Source organism: Eucyclogobius newberryi, unplaced genomic scaffold (assembly GCF_026437365.1).
Source record: "Eucyclogobius newberryi isolate DKJ021-1_F unplaced genomic scaffold, fEucNew1.0.hap1 SCAF_6, whole genome shotgun sequence".
NCBI classification, from domain to species: domain Eukaryota; kingdom Metazoa; phylum Chordata; class Actinopteri; order Gobiiformes; family Gobiidae; genus Eucyclogobius; species Eucyclogobius newberryi.
This window is the reverse complement of record NW_027316278.1, coordinates 8,483,370-8,502,532: the sequence shown is the minus strand read 5'-3', so window position 1 is coordinate 8,502,532 and position 19,163 is coordinate 8,483,370. Positions and strand designations below refer to the sequence as shown.

The following is a 19,163-nucleotide window of genomic DNA, read 5'->3' as shown; positions in this document are numbered from 1 at the left end:
GTGGACAAAGTCTTCACTCAGATGATTGTTTAATCAAACAGTCTTCTAGCTGAGTTTTAGCTTTCGTCTTGAGAGAGGAAATAGCTCTTGTGAGTTCATTAAAATCTAGTTTCCAATTGGAAGCAGTCAATTTATAAAAAGTGAATTCCAACTTTCAAAGCACAACACATCTGCTCGTGGCAGAGACGTCATAAAACCCCCGAAGGTATGTGGACCTCCAAAAAGGGGATGGTGAGCAATCTAATGTTTTTAAATTTAATCTGTCAACAAAAATTAAGCTCTATCAATTTTCAGATGTATATATATGAAAACATTACATGATGAAACATTTTGGTAAACTACAGGAAACGTTTCAAAAATGTATACCGGTATTTCTAAATTTAAAGGAACCGTTAAAATATGCTTTAACTGATAACAATGGCTTTGTTTGGTTCTTGGCCCATAGGCGTTAGACAGGACAGCTGAGTGTGAAATGGGGGTGAGAGAAGGGAAGACATGCAGTAAACTGTCAGAGGGGGATTCAAACTCACAAGACTGCAGCCGGCTGCACATGGAGCATGTGTGCTTAACCACTCCACCACCAGGCATGCATGTGAGGCTGCGTCCTTCTTTACTAAGCCACAATAATATTGGACATAACGGCCAAGTTGTTATTTAATATTTCGGTCCTCAATTCGATTCTCCAAACACAAAGCAGAATGGGCCTCACACGAGTCTCTCATTTCTGTTGCCAGTTTCAAAGCTGAAATCCAGTATGTTTGAACCAGTGTGTTCTGCTTTGCCCTCTAAATGTCTGAACGTTCACGACCTAAAGCCCTGCACCAATCATGAGTCAGTGCCTTTGTGATCGTAGTTCCTCACACAGGTTACATACTATACCTTTAAGTTATTTTACTCAATACACATACGTCCTATAAATCATACTTATTGAATTCAAAAACATGGCATGTGGTTGTTTGTGCATTACAGCTGGTTGAGTTCAGCTTGATTGAGCCTGTACAAAGTGATGTGCAACAAGTAACAGTCGAGTACATTCTCCCACTGAGAATGACCAAAAGAGGATCAAATGAACTCAAAACACTGATGATGTGCATTAGCATTTTAATTGGACAAAGCAAGAAAACATTGATTACAGTTGCAGAGTCATCAGTTTCAGGGCTAACACCTTTTTCTAAACAAAAAGGGTCTGAAAAGGGTTTGTAGGCACTGCCCAATTTAAAAAGAGTATCTTGTCAGCTAAAAGAAACCAGCTCTATAAGGCAACAGTTACATTGTAGGCCTCCCATTTCTCCATCAAAGAGTGTAAAGATTGTATCATTCAGATTTGATATAAAATACTGGCGGTTCAATAGATATTTAAAAAAACATCACAAGTGTCCATCAGGTCGGCCCTTTCACATGTGATTCGTGGTAAATTTAAGTATGCACTGCATGGCAATGCAGTTTATCCCTGCATGGAAGAATAGAGTTGTACTTCACCAGAGTCACAGAAAGAGTGCTTCTCCGCTCTGTACATGTCGCGTTAACTGTAGTTTCAAACAGAAGAGCAAGCACCCACAGTCAACAGTAGCATTTACATACATGGTTCAAAGGATGAGTATTTACAGGTGGCAAAAAGGTTTGAGGCTGTTTAGAAGATATGGAGACAGGAATGCAACAGGAAAACGCTCGGTTTTCAAATGTGTCCATTTACAAGAGAAAAACTGTGCAATATTTATCTGCCCTTACAGAGAAACAGCAGTGGCAACAATCCCTGCAATTGGTTTGAGAAATGAGTACAAATTAAGGATAGTTCATTCCTCCATCATAATATTGAACATGGACTGAACTTCTACAGTCCATTAAAAAGAAAAGAATCTCTGTGTTTGAGTCAAAAACAAAGTGTGGAAGCAATTTTTGTAAAACCAGAAAAAACAAAATCCAATACACTTGTCCTTTACAGATAATTTACAGTTAACTTAAAAATGGTAGGAGCCCTGTTTTTTGGGGGGGTGGGGCCAAAAAGTCTTTCCTATACCACATAAAAGGTGTGTCAATACCTGTGTGGGTTCAAATTCAAGTCCCTCAAAAAAAAAAAAAGAAAAAAAAAGAATTCACCCCATCATTAAAAGAAAAAACATTTACAAAATCTTACAGATGTCCGGATGGGGTCCCAGAATAGTCCTGCCGAAGCAAGTTGGGCGGTGCTATTAAACACCCCTGCGGGACACCTCATTAGTAACAAAGCCAGATTTCGGCTCGTTGTAGGATGTCAAATTTCTCCCTGCCTTCCTTGCCCGTTCTTATCAGTGGGTGGGGTATCCAGCTGCTCCCATACCCGGCTGGTTGGCTATCATAGTCCCATTGAGAGGTGTCTCCAGTACCCCACCGTTACTGATGGCGCTCACGTTTGTCCACCCAGCATTGGCCGGTATTTGGCTGCAAAAAGTACAGAGAGACACACACAGAGACAGAACACAAAAGCCAGCAGGTTAGAAAAGACAAAGCGATAGTAGTGAGGCATTAAGGGGTGGGGCTACTCGGGCGTGTATGGATTAAAGCCTAATGTGGTCAAGCGGGAACAAGCGAAATATAAAGTGGTGAGAGGAAGGGAGGTGATGCGACATCAAAGCAAGTACAGGCGCACAATATGACACGGATGCATGTTGGGAGTCCGGTTTAGTAATTATGCATGAGACAATTGCTTTAAATTTAATTATTCAATAGGAAATTAGGATGGGAGGGAACTTGATAATGCAAAAAAATGTTCATAGACTGTGTATAGAAGTGGACGTAGGGACACCGTGCTGTTTGGCTCCACCCAACTGAATCAAGACTAGCAGTTTGGGCAGCTAATTTGGGCAATGTGACGGTTGTTGAAGGTACACGCCCCCATCTGTCCCGCTCGCAGCGCCCCGTTTACACAGGCGCTTAGCAACACGCCACGCTAGGTGTCAATCAAACCCAATGCTACAGCGGGCTGAAAGACATCTCAATAAAGATGGATTGTTGTTCATATCGTCATTTTACAAAGACAATAGTAAATAAAAATAAACTTAAATTTTATGGCCAGAATGACAATGGGAGCCAGACCTGAAGGAGCCAGTTTGGAACCCCAGCTATGTCCACTTATAAAATAGGCTATGAAAAAAACAAAATGCAATCACCGGGAGTATTTTTCTAATGAAACTTTAAATGGGGGGAAAATTACAGCGTGATAAGATTGAACGGTATAATTAGACATGTATCAATCAATTTCAAAAACGTTTCATTGTATCCAGATCATGCACTCAGATTAGTTTTAAAGCAATTGTCATTAGTCTCATAAAGAGGAACTGTAAATTTGGCCATGCAGTGCGGACAGAGCATATTGTGCAGCCGTACTCTGAAGGGGCTAGAGGTAAAGACATGATTATGTGGGTGGACAAGCGGACAAAGAGCTTCAGAGAGCAGAGCTAACTATTGAAGATCCACCTCCTCCTCTCACGATCCCGACAATGAACTGTAACAAGCTATTATATACAAAGTAGTAACCTGAAAATCAATAATGCATCAAACCTATGCTGTGCTCATCTTCTGCTCGAAATTGTGTCATGAAATATTCAGTTTGATCAGGCTTTAGGTAGTTCACCATATAAAACGGGCCTCGACACAGCATTTCTATTGAACGTAAAATAGAAAAGACTTTAACATAACAAATATTCACCCGTATAAATGAGGGCACATAACAGGACTTTCGACTCAAAAAAAGGGACGAATAGACAATAATGATCTTGAAATGTCCATTATGTTCAGTCAATTTGGTCAGCTCCTTTACATCAGCGGCTTTAGGGCAGGTCTTCAACATAACATTGTTCAAAAGGACTTCACGTCAAGTCAGGAAAACCCAAACTTCACCACTTAAAGTAGTTTTGTTGATCAAGAATGGGTTTCGGTTAGAGGTGGGCAGACGGGCCAACAAAATGATATTGCTGTTTTGAAGCTATTCTAAAATCCGAGTATCAAGCATATAATTTATAATGAAAAAAATGCCACAAAAAGCTGAATGAAAATGATAAATCTTATGTTGTAAACTTCCAAATGAGGGTACAAAGTGATATCTCGCACTTTTGTCAATTTTTTTACAGTCCATTCACATTTGTCTGCTACCGAAACCTCAACTTATACATTTAAAGACACGTTTAGCACATTTCCGTTGGATTGACATAATATTGTGTGATACTCCAAAGAAAACAAAACAAAAACCTATTCGCTATCGCCCACCCCCGAGTCTAGATGGGTCAACTCCTCCAATCACAGCTCACGAAAGATGCAGAAAAGACAACAAACGGCTGCGGTGCGTCCAAAGCCAAGACGTCATTAAGATTTTACTTCAATTTGAATTACAGAGAGGGGCCATATTTGCCAGATTTGGGTAATTGTTTGGCTGCGGTCTAATGACATGATGATGGCCAACATTTACTTACAAAAGGCTAGCTCGTGTCGAGCTGTAGTGACATTTTGGCTTTGTCGTTTCCGTTTCTTCGGTGAGCAGTGAGCGATCAAACCCTTCCAAATCAGGCAGTGGTAAGATGGTATGAAAACCCATACACCCCCAGGTTGTTTTTTATTTTTTAATGTATGATTGCCATTGTGGATCCGTTTGATTGTAATGGCTAAAGCTTGTTCGTGGGGGGAACATAAAGTCTATACGGTTCTTGTCACAGATGAGCTTGAGTTGGAGGATGAGTTGGTTTTGGTTCAGCCGACAGGGCACACAGTCTTGGATGGACTCTTGAAGGATGATGGTGAATGGCAGCCCTGTTTGGTTGTTACTTACTTATAGCCCTGCTGGTTCCAGCCCTGTCCGTACATGTTATAGGCAGGGACCTGCTGCCACCCGTTGGGGACGTACTGACTGATCTGGGGCCCGTTTCCGTACCACTGGCCCCACTGGCCGTAGGGCTGGGCCGCTGCCGCCGCCGCTGCGTAGCCCACCTTGTTTTGCTGCAAGACACAATCCATAACAGTGTGAGTGCGGTGCCAGCTCTGACCTTTCTAAAGATGGCAATCAAACTGTGATCTTAACGAGGCAAGTGTATGTTCATCAAAAGCTCCCCTGTCCCGTCCTGCAGCGGTAACGGCAAATGGTACCGCAGGAGTTGCCGCTCAGGACCGAGTCAGGGCAACAGCTCGTCTCTTTAGTCTCCTCACTGACCTGCAGTTCACGATGGCAAGACGCAATTTGTTTTTCAATCGAGACAAAATCCCTACGCGGTGCTGCAGAGTTCTATGTATGTCATCACTGTTTAAGAAAATAAAATTGCAGAAGGTGCATTGGTGGGGGATCTGGCCATCGGTGAGACTAGGACGGTCAGAGCAATGGCGCCTTGTCCGCAGGAGAATAAAGATTAATCAAACATGCAAGAATCAAACTAAATGCAACTTCAAGTGTTCAAACGAGATTGGTAAACCCATTATAATATGATTATCAATAATAATAGGCGATTTTGCAGGTGTCCTTTAAATATGCACGATCTCACTTCAAGTTCGGGTTCTACTGAAAATAAACAATTTTCTCAAGGGTTTAATTTAGGGCGTTGCATGTTTTTGCCAATAGCTGTAACGTGATTAGTCTAAACTGTACTTAAAACTACAGCTTTATAATCTGGTTTTATTATACGTCTATGATTTACACGCTGACCAAACTTTAAATCTGGATTTCAACAAAATTATTGGTTTTATCATCAAGATGACAAAATGTTGTGGTCCTGCACTCAGCTCTCTACAGCTGAAGCATATTTTCTGCTCATATTTACCATTTCAGTCTCAGAACAGTTTGAATTTTCTCCTTCAATCTACCTAATTTTACTATTGGTGAAAAACAGACACTTTACCATAAATGCTACGCGACATGCTGAGGTGGTACTACTACAGACACTACTGCCTGTACCTGTGGCATGGGCATCTGCTGCATGGTGCTCATCATGTCTGGGGTCTCTTTGCCCCAGTAACACTTCACTGTGTGGCCCTCTATAGTCGAGCCATTCACCGCTACAATGGCATGGGCTGCTGACTCATGGGAGTTAAACCTGGACAAAAAAGGTACAGGAGAAATAGCAACAGGTTTGAAAAGTGTAAACAAAAATAAAAAGGAATTCAACAGCAGCAATCAACAGAGCAAAGTTGATTTGATAATGATATTCCTGCATACCTGACAAATGAATAGCCTTTGTCTGGGAACACTCTGATTTCCATGATTTGTCCAAAGTTGGAGAAGGTCTGTCTCATCAGTTGATCTAAAGAGAAAACACAAAAGGTGAGTTTTGCATTTCCTTTTAAAATTCAACGCAATCTAAAAGCAATCATTTTTCTAATTGCTTAACTTCTACAACATATAGTTATCAACAGCTATAACTATTTACCTCAATTTAAAAACGTTGCAGCAGCATAGTGTTTCGTTTAGTTCTTTCTACACGAACTACTTTAAATTTTTAGTGTTTCAAACCTGTGAGTCCTGAGCTGACGCCGCCGCAGTAAACGGTGCAGTTACTGGGGCTTGACTGGCACATAACCTCGTCAAAATTTAGGTGTTTTGTGTTATCTGGGAAAAACAAAAAGCACTGTTAGATCAAGCAATCCTGTTCACTTAATTTATGTAGCTCGTTTTAGAGCCACACATCTTACTATTCCACACAAACACACACCGTATGAAATGGTCTATTAGAACATAAGCACCCAACAAAATAATAAACCAAGCAAACAACATATTAAAACAATAAATACATGGAAACAAAAGACACTGAATACACATCGCATAGATAAAAAAGGGGTTATAACTCACTCTCGTGGCTGCTTTTGGGGGCAGGGGGCTTCCTCGTGGCCCAGTTAGTCCGGATTGGTCTGCCCCCTAACCACTGTCCATTCATGTGCTGGATGGCATTCTCAGCCTCCTAAAACAGAAATACGGCACCAGTAAATCAATTGCTGTACAAAATTCCCAAAGTTACAATTCTGTAAAAGTCTTTACCCATTTGTTGAAGAACGACACAAAACCATAGCCTTTGGATTTCCCTGTGGTCATGTCTTTCACAACACGAGCATCTCTGGAAATTCAACAAGCATCGTGTTATTGTCATCTGTAACCCGACAAATTCTCCTTTTTGCAGTTTGTTTAATTGTGCACATACGATATCCTTCCGAAGGGCGCAAAGGCAGCTTTGACGTCTTCTGTTGTTATTTCTGGGCTCAAGTCTCCAACAAAGACATGAAAGTGATCTACAGCAAAAAAACAAACAAATGTATGTTAGAACAACCACATGACAAAACAGATATTTATTGAGAATTGTTTTGTTACTTACTACTTGTGTCTTTTTTCTGGGTTGTTGGCGTCGTGGCCCAGTTAACTTTAACCTCCTGATGAGAGGAAAAGAGACAACAGATCAGGTACATTAGTTACTGCTGACATTGAATTTTAACTATGGGAGCTGCATCAAATGTTGTTGGGGCTTTTTGCGTTGCACTCAAGATCACTCTGCTCGGCCAGTTCTTCAATCATCCATTACATTTTTGTTTAAATCTAAATTGAATTAGATGCAGCTCTTCCCGTCCCGAGCCCACCCGTCCCCACTCACCCTTTAGATACGATAGCTTACCTTACCCAAAATTTTCCTTCCATTCATCGCAGCCAAAGCAGCAGCAGCATGTCTGTTTTCATAGAACTCCACAAAGCAGTAAGGGTCATTCCCCGTGGGCTGTAAATGCAAGCACACAGTACAACATTAGCACCGCTGGATTCCTCCATAAAAATCACACAAGAAAATAACTACTTTAGTGTAACTTGGGTGCAAAAGTCAAATTGACTCTCATACTCACGTCTATTATCATTTTACAGCTTTTGCAGGGTCCTATCTGCGTGAAGACCTGGACAATGAGGGGCTCTGTAACATCCCTGGACAGGTTTCCCACATACCTGCGAACAAGGAAACAGAACATCTAAATGCGCCTTTGTCGAACAGGAAGTAGCAGCCAGACAAAGGCCGGTTAGCCTTGAGCTAAGACTATTTATTTGTCCACACATCACTGGCCTGTCCAGTCTAAATCCACGCCACGAGTGAACAGAGTGACCCGGGGACGGTCCGCGCAGTCACATTTGACCGAGCCGTCCGAGGCCCATTCAGCGTTGACGTGGCTGCTCTGCGCCTGCTACCATGCTAAAGATAATGTTAGCCGGGTACACGGGCCTTGCATTGTGTGAAAACACTTATTTTAACAGTAAAACTCACTTCGTTGCTCCGTGGTGTTATTACAATTCAAACTCTGCTGGTTTTCACAGCGCAAACACGTGGATCACATTGTATCATCACTGAACAGCAGCCACAGATGTTCGCTTTCCAAAGAATGCTAACAATAGTTAGCATGAGAGGGCTAGCACTTGGAGAACATTTGAGAACAAATTGTGTTACAAGTTGTAAAACAAAAAGCACACGTGGTTGTCTTTTTGATAACCACGCACGCATTTAGGGACACATTACACTGAAAACGCAAATAGCAATGAATTGGCAAAACGTGTATTAAACGCCGATGCCGCATCCAACATGATGCTGCTACCTGCTAGCATTTGTTAGCCCTCGTTTTATTTAATGTAGCGCTTCTACCTTATGAAAACCGGTGAACTTTCCCGTTTATTTTCGTTTTTAATTGCAACGCAGCCCTAGTTTCATTTCAACCGTGGATTAACGGCGCATTTCTGCTCAGTAATCGTGCCCGGTTTTTCACGCCGACACAACGTGGAAACAGCGGCGCGGCGCTGTTCTCCGGCGTCCCGTCACACACACGCGCAAACACCGACCGAATAACTCACAGTGTTTTGGGCGAGTCGTCCTCCATGGTCCAGCTGCAGCGGTTACGTCCTCAGCGCGATTAATCCAGAGACATAAAAAGGGTCGAATCCGCACGGAAAAAGCACGCAGGCCGGAGAGTACGAGCTGCTCTCACAGACAGAGACAGCCCCAGTCTGAACCAAACAATAGGAAGTGGAAGATGGCGGAGCCGCGGCGTCAGCAGCGTCAATCTGCGGCGAAATGTGGCCGAATCAAAGCGCTCTTTCCTCCCACACACAAAGATACACCTCCATGTGATGCGCCGGCGGATCATCACATCCAGTCAATCCGTTGAAGTCATTTCATTAGTAGTCTTTATTTAGCCCTTTGTAAATACCATAATAATAATAATAATAATAATAATAACGCACGAAAAGAATATTAAACCCCAACATGGTTTACTTTCATAGTTCTTTTCAACTACTGCAACTATGATGTTATTTTGTTTTACTTTTATACATGTTACAATAATGTATTTGTTTTTTCGAGTCGTGTTACAAAAATCACTGCGCCGCCCGGGAATCGAACCCGGGTCGCAAGAATGGGAATCTTGCATGATACCACTACACCAGCGGCGCGATGATTCCACTTACACACTAGATTGATTAAGATCCGCAAATAGACTGTTTACTATTGGTACACAAGTAAACATACTCTAATTGACTATGTTACGCTTATATATACACTTGTTTTAAATGCTTGGGAAAGAACCTCTCTGTAGAGTAAAGAAACTTACTACACTAAAGTGACAAATGGATGCTTAGATCTGAGTCATCGTAGCCAATGGCCGTCTTAAAGCATCAGGAGGAACCTCAAACATGTTTTAAGATAAGATAAGATATTCTTATCTTAAAACATAAGATAAGATATTCCTTTATTGTCCCACATGGGGAAATTTCATTAGTGCAACGCAGGTAGATACAGAGGTAGATACAGAAGGTGTATACAGAGAGTGGACTCATACAAGTACCTGGGTGTTCATCTGAACCACAAACTGGACTGGACTCATAACACAGACGCACTGTACAGGAAGAGCCAGAGTCGGCTCTACCTCCTGAGGAGACTCAGGTCTTTTGGAGTGACAGGGCCACTCCTGAAGACCTTCTATGACTCTGTGGTGGCATCAGCTCCTGTAGGTGTGGCCTGCTGGAGCAGCAGCATCACAGAGAGGGAGAGGAAGAGGCTGGACAGAGTCATCAAGAAGTCCAGCTCCGTCCTGGGCTGTGCTCTGGACTCGGTGCAGGAGGTGGGGGACAGAAGGGTCCTGGCTAAACTCGCATCTATGCTGGACCATGAGTGTCGCCCCCTGCAGGACACTCTGTCCACTCTGGAGAGCAGCTTCAGTGAGAGACTGATCCACCCTCGCTGTGTGAAGGAAAGGTTCCGTAGGTCTTTCCTTCCTGCTGCTGTCAGACTTTATAACAAAAACTGTTAGTACTGAACACTCGCAATACTGACCTAACCTAATACTGATGTGCAATTCTGTCATATGTGCAATTGCTGTTGGAATTCATGTGCAATTCATGTGCAATTACTGTGAAATTCATGTGCAATCTATGTGCTGTCGTGACACATATTCATGTGCAATTACTGTTATTAATCGTGATCACATGCAATGGTATTTATGTATTTATTTATTTATTTGTCTATGGGAGTTTTTATTTATTTATTTATAGGAGATCTTCTACTGAAAGTGTTTTTCAGACTTCCTATAAGTGATCTGTTCTTTTGTATCTATCTCTGTATCTACCTGCGTTGCACCAATGAAATTTCCCCATGTGGGACAATAAAGGAATATCTTATCTTATCTTATCTTAAGAACAGATCACTTATAGGAAGTCTGAAAAACACTTTCAGTAGAAGATCTCCTATAAATAAATAAATAAATACATAAATACCATTGCATGTGATCACGACAGTAATTGCACATGGATATGTGTCACGGCAGCACATAGATTGCAAATGAATTTCACAGTAATTGCACATGAATTGCACATGAATTTTAGAATACATCTTTTAAAAAATAACATCAAAACCATACATAACTAATACTGAACTGTGATATTTGCCATTAAATCCAATATGACCGACACAATACTGCTGAAATGTAGTCGTTTTTTAATTCAAAATTGCTGCAAACGTTTCCCGCAAAAAGTTACGTGTTTTAAAGGGGTGGACACATTTCAATGCATTGATTATGCAGGAGAGGACAAGCCAAAGACATAGACACATCTCCCAATATTCAATACTCAATGAATATGTAGTAATACACCGATAATCTAGGATGTCAAAAAACAACTTTAACCTGGTTTCAGTCCTATTTACAGGAGCGCAAACAATCAGTGAAGATAAACAACACTATCTCCAAACCCGCAATTATCACTTGCGGTGTGCCTCAAGGCTCGATCCTTGGGCCCTTACTCTTTCTCATTTACATAAATGATGTACCTTCAGCCGTCCGATACAAGCTCCTTTTGTACGCGGACGACTCTGCCCTAATTGTTGCTGGTAGCGACCCCATGGAAATTCAACGCCAACTGTCCGTGGAACTTGAATCAATCAGAGAATGGCTGATTGATAATAAGTTATCATTACATCTAGGAAAAACTGAGTCAATACTCTTCGGTTCGAAGAGGAAACTCAGTAAATATAGTTCCATTGAGGTACAATGCGGTGGTAATACATTGGCTTGTCGTACCAATGTAAAATACCTGGGGGTCGAATTAGATCAATCTCTTACTGGAGAAGGAAATGCAGATCAAATAATTAGCAAATCCAATGCGAGGTTAAAATTTCTCTATAGGCAGACTCGTAATGTCAACTTAAAAAGTTTGTGTCGGCCTTAATTCAATGTCATTTTGACTATGACAGTGCATCATGGTACTCCGGATTAGAATGCTCAAAATAAGTCTCATTTTAAATCTCTAGTCAAAACCTTTTTATTTGAATGTCTAAATAGCCAGGAATCAAACTTGTGTGTATTTTATTAACATGTTTTACATTTCCTTTTTACTTATTATACAAGGACCACAATGGAAATAAGTGCTTGCGCTTTTTTGTGTTATCCTGGCTTTTTAAATTGTATTTACATGTGATTATATATATATATGTTTACAACCATTTGTTTATGTTATGTTTATTTATTACATGTTCATGCACTTCATGGCAAATAAATCAAATCAAAAATCAAAATAATGTATCAATCAAATACATATTGACCAAGAAGCGACATCTCTGCCCACATGACGCTGCCCTGCTTGTTTGCGGTTCGTATCTGGCAACCGCGACGCAGCGGTGAAGCCAGCGAAAGTGTCGAGTTAGCGCTCGCTTAGCATTCGCGTGTAAAATGGCCTCATCTGCGGGCTGTGAACACTATGTGCGCAGCTGCTTGTTAAAAGTAAGCGACGTGTTCAAGTTGTCAACGTTTCCTCACCTTAAACCGTTCGCTTTTTGCGCTTTTATGTGGTTTAGAGACGGCATGCTAACGCTAAAAGCTAGCTGTCTTAACTACGAGGCTCCTGTCATTTCTTCTTCTCTGGTTTTAAATGGCAGTGTGTTTTAGACGAATGGCATGCGTCTGGTTTATGTTTGTTTCTCTCATTTGAAGGCGCCTTGCTGTGGAAAGTTGTACGTGTGCAGATTGTGCCACGATGCAGAGGAAAACCACCAAATGGACCGGTTTAAAGTGAAGGAAGTGCAGTGCTCAGACTGTCTTACACTACAGAAGGTGCCTGTCTAACTTATTTATTCTTCCTTTTTCAATATGTCTCTGTATTATCTGTCTGCCTTGCTCTTTATTCTCTCCACATTTCTGTATCCATTTCTCCTATCTGTATTTATTTATTCATTCTTTATTTGTCTGTGTATGTTATTTTGACATTTTCTCCGTTTTTTGTTCCTCATCTTCGTTTGCAGGCTCAGCAAACGTGTGAAAAGTGCAGTGTACAGTTTGGGGAATATTACTGTGCCATTTGCCATTTATTTGACAAAGATAAGAAGCAGTATCATTGTCAACCGTGTGGGATTTGCAGGTAAACAGTCAACGTCAACAACAACAACAACAACAGTCATGCATTTGTTTAACTGCTGCAGTGTTTTTGAAAGAAATGGCCAAACTGTAAACCCACATTTGATCGTAAAAATGTTAAGTATTTGCTCCACAAACTTGTCATATTAATCGTGTGGCTTTATGTTCTTTTTAAATGACGACAATCAAGTCTTAAGGCCACCGCTTTCTGACACTTTTGTGGGGGAAAGTCGCGTTTATATCCGCTTTTTGCCAGTTTTTGTTTCATGTGGACAGGCCCGGTGATTACATAAACTGGGTCAACACATCTGCAAGTTAAAATGGCAAATGCCGCCGCACAATTCTGGCCTGTTTGGGCTCAATATGCGGCTACAGAATGGTGCGATGTCACGTCAACACCGCCCAAAGTGACGCAGTCTTTTACCCACAACAGGATCGGCCCCAGAGAAGAATACTTCCACTGCAATAAGTGCAATTTGTGTTTAGCCCAAGTGCTTGAAGGAAAGCATAAAGTGAGTAACAATACAATTTATACACTTTTTATTAGAGAACAGAGACGTGTCGTAAAAACGTGTTTCAATAATAACCGTGATGATTTATGACTTGATTCCTTTTATTTCCCAGTGTGTTGAAAACGTCTCGAGGCAGGACTGTCCTGTGTGCATGGAGGTGGGACATTGCTCATACAAATGTAGAATGCCGAGTAACATGTTTGAAAACCTGCACTGATAATGCTGATCCCACAGGATATTCACACGTCACGGATTGGGGCTCACGTTCTTCCATGCGGTCACCTTCTGCACAAGTAAGACTCCACGTTTTATCCATCCTCACATTGTCAGTTACACGGTGCGAGTCAAGGGTTGTTCCAAATAATACTTGACCTACACCACTGCCAGTTTTTCATCGTTCTGCTCTTGTTGTATGTATATTTTATATTGCATGCCCTTGTTTTATCTTATTTTAGCATGGTTTATTATTATTATCATTATTATTCTATTATTGTTATTATCATTGTATTTTTTTCGTTTTTATTTTCATTATTTTTATTATGTTGCACCTTAATGCCGGCAATAAAACTGATTGTGTTTTTTGGAAACTCCTGCCCTGGTTTAAAGTGCAGACATATTGCAGTTCACATATTCAGGACATATTTCATTTTACATTAGATATACTGATTAAGATGCCACACTAATCATGAACTAATCATCTCACATTTTGTCCTTTTTTAAATGTTTTTAGTGTCTATACTTTGTTCAATTGAGTACTTTTAATAATAGTTTAAGTATCAGATTTTCGAGCCCCTTTTCCTTCAAAACCAGCTGTAATGTCAAATTAACGATCCATTTGTTTTCCACCAGGACTTGTTTCAACGATATGCTCAAAAACTGGTACGTTTGACCTCTTCCTTGTAAAGCAGTTCCCCGTGGCAGTTTCCCCGTCCTCTGTTTTAACGCTGCTTGTGTTCTAGCACGTACCGCTGCCCGCTGTGCATGCACTCGGCCTTGGAAATGCAGAACCACTGGGAAGAGATGGACCAAGAGATCGCCCAGTCACCGATGCCCACCGAGTATAGGAACACCACTGTTAGGGTACGTCTTACATCCAGAACGCGACTTGATTACGCTCAGCTTCTCTACCGTATTTTCCGGACTATAAGTCGCACTTTTTTTTCATAGTTTTGGCCGGGGTGCGACTTACATGTGATATTATTAGATATTTTTACACTGACAACCACAAGAGGGCGCTCTAAGCGACACAGAAGAAGAATCTGCACTTCCTCTTCCTCTGGAGTTTGTGGAGTTGTTTAGAAGTGACACAGAGGAAGAAGAATTCAGTGGATTTAGTGATTTGGGGTAAAACTGATGCTTTGGTAAACTTGTTAGCATGTTCTTTATGCTATAGTTATCTGAATAACTGTTCATATGTTACGTTAACATACCAGACACTTACCACAGTTCTGTCTGTGCCTCAGATCATATGTAACGACTGCCAGGCTCATTCCACCGCGTCGTTCCACGTTCTGGGGATGAAGTGCGGGAACTGCGGCTCGTATAACACCGCGCAAGACGGAGGTCTGATCCAGAACGAAAACGTGGAGCAGCCGGAGGAACGCCACGAGAACAGCGACACGGAGCCAGAGACGGACACCGAGGAGGAGGCACGGCGGGCGCACGAGGATGCGGCGCGTGCGCACGAGGGTGCGGCGCGGGTGCACGAGGATGCGGCGCGTGCGCACGAGGATGTGGCGCGGGTGCACGAGGATGCGCTGCAGGTGCATGAGGCTGCGGCGCGAGCGCACGAGGATGCATGGCGGGCGCACGAGGATGCGGCGCGGGCGCACGAGGAGCAGCAGGAGCCAACGGTCCAATAGGAATCCTTCCTCAACATGAATAGCTTTTTGAACATTATGCAAACACGGCCCAGTCTATTATTATAAATGTTATTCTGCCTCCATTGGTAAACTGAAGGTGTCATGGCTACAGCAGCGTAGTAATAGTTTATGATGAAGGGACATAACTTACCTAGTGTAAAAGAAATCAGTACTTTCTAATAAGATGTTCACATGAATAAAGCCTGTTTTGTACCACGGAGAATAAGGGCCAACCCCCCTTGAGACAAGATGTGATTATTCTCATCGTGTCTTGAGATTATTCTCGTTAATTTACGAGAATAAAGTCGTAGTTTAGGGGCCGGTATCAACGTTCCGATTCAAAGTGACGTGAGCAGTTCACTTTCAGCACCACGGGCAGGACGCAGAAGAGCTTGGATGAGTTGACTGCTTAGATCAGAGGTGGGCAATTATTTTCCTCCGAGGGCCATATTCGAATCCAGGCAAGTAGCGGAGGGCCGGCCCGCGATCATTGGTGTGGGAAAAAAAATAATCCCAAAAATTAAATATCACTTTTCTGTCAAATATAGGCTATTGAATCTATTATTTGATTCATTTCACGTCATATTTATTAAGGATACATAAGTGCAGAAGGAAAAAAAATATATATATCTTTTTAATATTACTTGGACAAGCTTGGCGGGCCAGATTGAAAGGCCCTGCGGGCCGGATGTGGCCCGCAGGCCGTAGTTTGCCCACCCATGGCTTAGAACATAACATAAAAGAGGAGGAGCTCGCAGACAGGAGGAGGAGGAGCTCGCAGACAGAAGGAGGAGCCTCAGTGTTATATTCACACATTCTCTGCTCCTCTATAGTGTTGTTTCTCTACGTGGGCACTTTGCGCACAGTCACTATTCTTACGTGCTCATCGTGTGCACTTAAGTTTTATGCACCGATTCTAACCTTTTTGTCATCTCTTGGACAAACTCGCCAAAAAGCAATATGTTTTACGCACACGCCATTGTCCATACAACTCATCCCACTTCTTACAACAACTACAGCCTGACACACAATGAGAGGATACTATAAAGACATAGTTCTTATGGCCATGGCATGAGCACAGCTCCAACACACGTGCACCAAGACCGGAGGACGTCATTTTACACATATCCCTGAGGCACTGCAGCTCCACCAGCCCATAGTGCTCCGATGTAAAACCTATGCACGCAAAAAAATCATGAAAAGTGACTTTGTACAAAGTTTAGAAGGATGAAGAGGCAGAAGTCGAGGGAGCAGATTATTGGTGAAGCTGGTCCGAGACTCCCTCGCCTGCTGCGTCTGAGCGCGGTCAGTGTCCTGCCCAGTGTCCAGGACCTGAGCCACGTGCAGGACATTAACCAGAAAGACATGGGGACACTTCACAGGAGAAATGATTGTTTGTGATGTCTAAAAGGCCCATATTATAAAGATTGACATCTATTGTGGGCTTTTGTATTCACTTTTAACCCATCCAAGTCTAGTGCCATGAGCGCGGTGCTGAAAGTGAATCGGACCCGGGCCTTTACCCGCTTTAGATTGAGATTATTCTCGTTAAATAATGAGATTATTCTAGTTATTTAACGAGAATAAAGTAATTAATGAGATTCTCGTTATTTAACGAGAATAATCTCATTAATTAATTACCTTATTCTCGTAGTGCCCCGCATTTTTATTTTGGTTGGCCCTTATACTCCGTAGTTTGGGGATTGGGGTTTGTCATGGTTTATCAGGCAAGAAGGTTGGAAATAGTACAGATACAGGCGCAAAAATTCTACTTAATTTTACTTTTTATTCTAAAAACATTACAACTTTGACATGTTTCACATAGGTTTTGAGAATGGTTGAAATAGTTAGTTTTTGTTAAAGGATTGTGCTGATTTTTGGTCAATAGCAGCAATTCCAATCAACTTATATTTTATTTTTATATTTTTGTTCCTTTTGGCTTGAACATCAAAACCTTTATGCAGAATGTCACCGTGAACGTGCTACAAGTAAACCCACACAGCACACGAAAAGTACTTTCTACTTTTCAGTCCAAAAATGTAGCAGTGAAGAAAGTACAGATATCTGCTCCCAAATGTAGAGAATAAAGTATCCACGGCAAATATTAAGTACAGATGCCTAAAAGTGTTAGTAGAGTACTTTTACTTGCAGCTGCACCAATGAGCCACTAGATAGTACCATGTATCTACATTTGGGATTCCCATACATAAAGTTCTAACACTAGCTCAGTATTTGCATTGTATATAATTATATTTGTCTAAAGTTGGCTATTTCAAGTCCAAACAATAAGTCTGCTTTTCGTATGCACACTGAACTGGAACATTTATTGGTGAATTAAGTATGTTTGAAGGGTCCGGTCCCTTGTCCTCCAGAGCCTCGTTTACGTGAAGCTGTATTTAAGACGTCCCCGAGGACGACAGAATGTACTTTTAAACTTTTGAAGAGCGTAAGAACCTGGTGGTGAATGGCAACCATCTCCGAGTGCCTAATAAAGAGCGGTCAGCACAATTCAGACTCGTTATGCGTTTTCCTTTCTAACTTTCAGAGCAAAAAGCAGAGTTTGTGCTGAGCTTATTCATTGTCAAAGGTTTTGTGACGGAGGAAGAACCAGACAGTCCCAACCGATTTGAATACACGCGCCCGGTTTGGCTGTGGAAACGAGAGCTTTAAAGGACAAATAATATGCATCATTTCCATCGTTATCGGCCTTTAAAACATGCGCTTGAGTAAGTTTACTTTGGCCTGTCACGTTTTAGAACAAAGTAAAAAAAGACTTCCAAATGTTTCTGGCTGATCCCACAGCTATGGGCGCCGTCTACTGGCAGCAGAGAGAATTACATATTTGGGAGGGAAAGAAGTAAAGATCGTGATTTGACGCTAGAAATGCTCCGAACGAGTCTGGAGATGATTCAAGGACTTAAAAAACGGCACAGAAGATTCACAGAGCCACGTCACGGCTCGAGAAAACGTCAAAGATCTTGTTTTTACCGGGATTCATCAAACTAGCAAAGGGAGACCAGATGACCCTATTTACCCGGGACAATCCCAGTTTTGAGTCCTGTGTCCCATGTCCCATCAGGTGTATCCAAAACCATTGATTTGTCCCATTTTTATACTCGTGATTGACCACTTTGAAACCCGCCAACAGTAAAGAGGGGAACATATCGTCGTTTCTTTATCCAAAATGGAGAAATTGCTTCAGATTTACAAATGTACTCACCTCCACGTAAAGAATTGCGCGTGATTACCTGCACTTTTTACAATTTCACCCACATCCCAACCCGGGTGTGTCCCAGTTCCCCCAGGTTACGCTAAACTAGCGCGAATGAAGCTAAATGCTACTCCAGGTACGTTCTTGACGAGGGAACCATGTTAGAACAGTGTTAAAAGCCACAAATGCACAAATAAACAACCCAGACAAGATCATGAGAATAAAAATCTTTATTAGTGTTTTATGAAGTCTGCATAATATGCCACACGCCTGAGAAGCTTATAGTCAGAAAAAAAAAAAGAGGAACTGCTCTATGAATACCGCCCCCTACTGGTAAAACAACTGCGACATCTACTGTACTGACTGCTTTGCAAAAGATTACTATTAAATACACACATACTGTACTACTGTTATGTATTATGAACGTCTGGTCCACGTCAGTTTTTGTAATGCTTTTTTCTTTTCTTTTTTTTTAAACTTCACATTCATATGTTGTAGTAGGCCAAAGATAGAAACAATGTAATACTATACCCCGCCCACAGGTGGCAGCGCCCGCCAGAGAGCCAACCTCACTAGGTGCACTTTTTAAGTACAATCACTAGTGCCATTATTTAGAGTAAACAACATTTACATCAAAGTAGGAGCGCGGGGACATGTTAAAACAGCCACGTAATGACAAGAATGGCAGAGTTTAAGCTAGGAATAGTAAGT

General features: G+C 41.7%; 2 protein-coding genes and 1 non-coding gene across 4 annotated transcripts; 1 reads left to right on the top strand and 2 right to left on the bottom strand.

The window, feature by feature from the left end:
* Positions 1–1,084: 1,084 nt before the first annotated feature.
* LOC140347614 (cytotoxic granule associated RNA binding protein TIA1-like) lies at positions 1,085–9,012 on the bottom strand. Of its 2 annotated transcripts, none has more exons than XM_072434149.1 (12): positions 8,822–9,012; positions 7,834–7,930; positions 7,614–7,712; positions 7,320–7,374; positions 7,149–7,236; positions 6,989–7,064; positions 6,803–6,911; positions 6,467–6,562; positions 6,173–6,257; positions 5,906–6,050; positions 4,799–4,965; positions 1,085–2,418 (listed from the first exon to the last, which is right to left on the bottom strand). In XM_072434149.1, exons 1-12 carry the CDS (start codon positions 8,845–8,847, stop codon positions 2,286–2,288), a joined length of 1,176 nt encoding a protein of 391 aa, XP_072290250.1. In that variant the 5' UTR covers positions 8,848–9,012; the 3' UTR covers positions 1,085–2,285. The 2 variants fall into 2 exon arrangements, with proteins under 2 accessions (XP_072290250.1, XP_072290251.1); XM_072434150.1 differs by having other exon boundaries at positions 5,912–6,050; positions 8,822–9,009.
* A 335-nt stretch (positions 9,013–9,347) lies between these two features.
* Positions 9,348–9,418, bottom strand: trnag-ccc (transfer RNA glycine (anticodon CCC)). Its single transcript has one exon. It is a non-coding gene; the product is annotated as a tRNA-Gly (tRNA).
* A 2,715-nt stretch (positions 9,419–12,133) lies between these two features.
* Positions 12,134–17,755, top strand: rchy1 (ring finger and CHY zinc finger domain containing 1). Its single transcript, XM_072433726.1, has 9 exons — positions 12,134–12,237; positions 12,448–12,567; positions 12,756–12,871; positions 13,301–13,379; positions 13,492–13,536; positions 13,614–13,672; positions 14,229–14,258; positions 14,339–14,459; positions 14,843–17,755. Exons 1-9 carry the CDS (start codon positions 12,187–12,189, stop codon positions 15,239–15,241), a joined length of 1,020 nt encoding a protein of 339 aa, XP_072289827.1. The 5' UTR covers positions 12,134–12,186; the 3' UTR covers positions 15,242–17,755.
* The last annotated feature ends 1,408 nt before the right edge of the window (positions 17,756–19,163 follow it).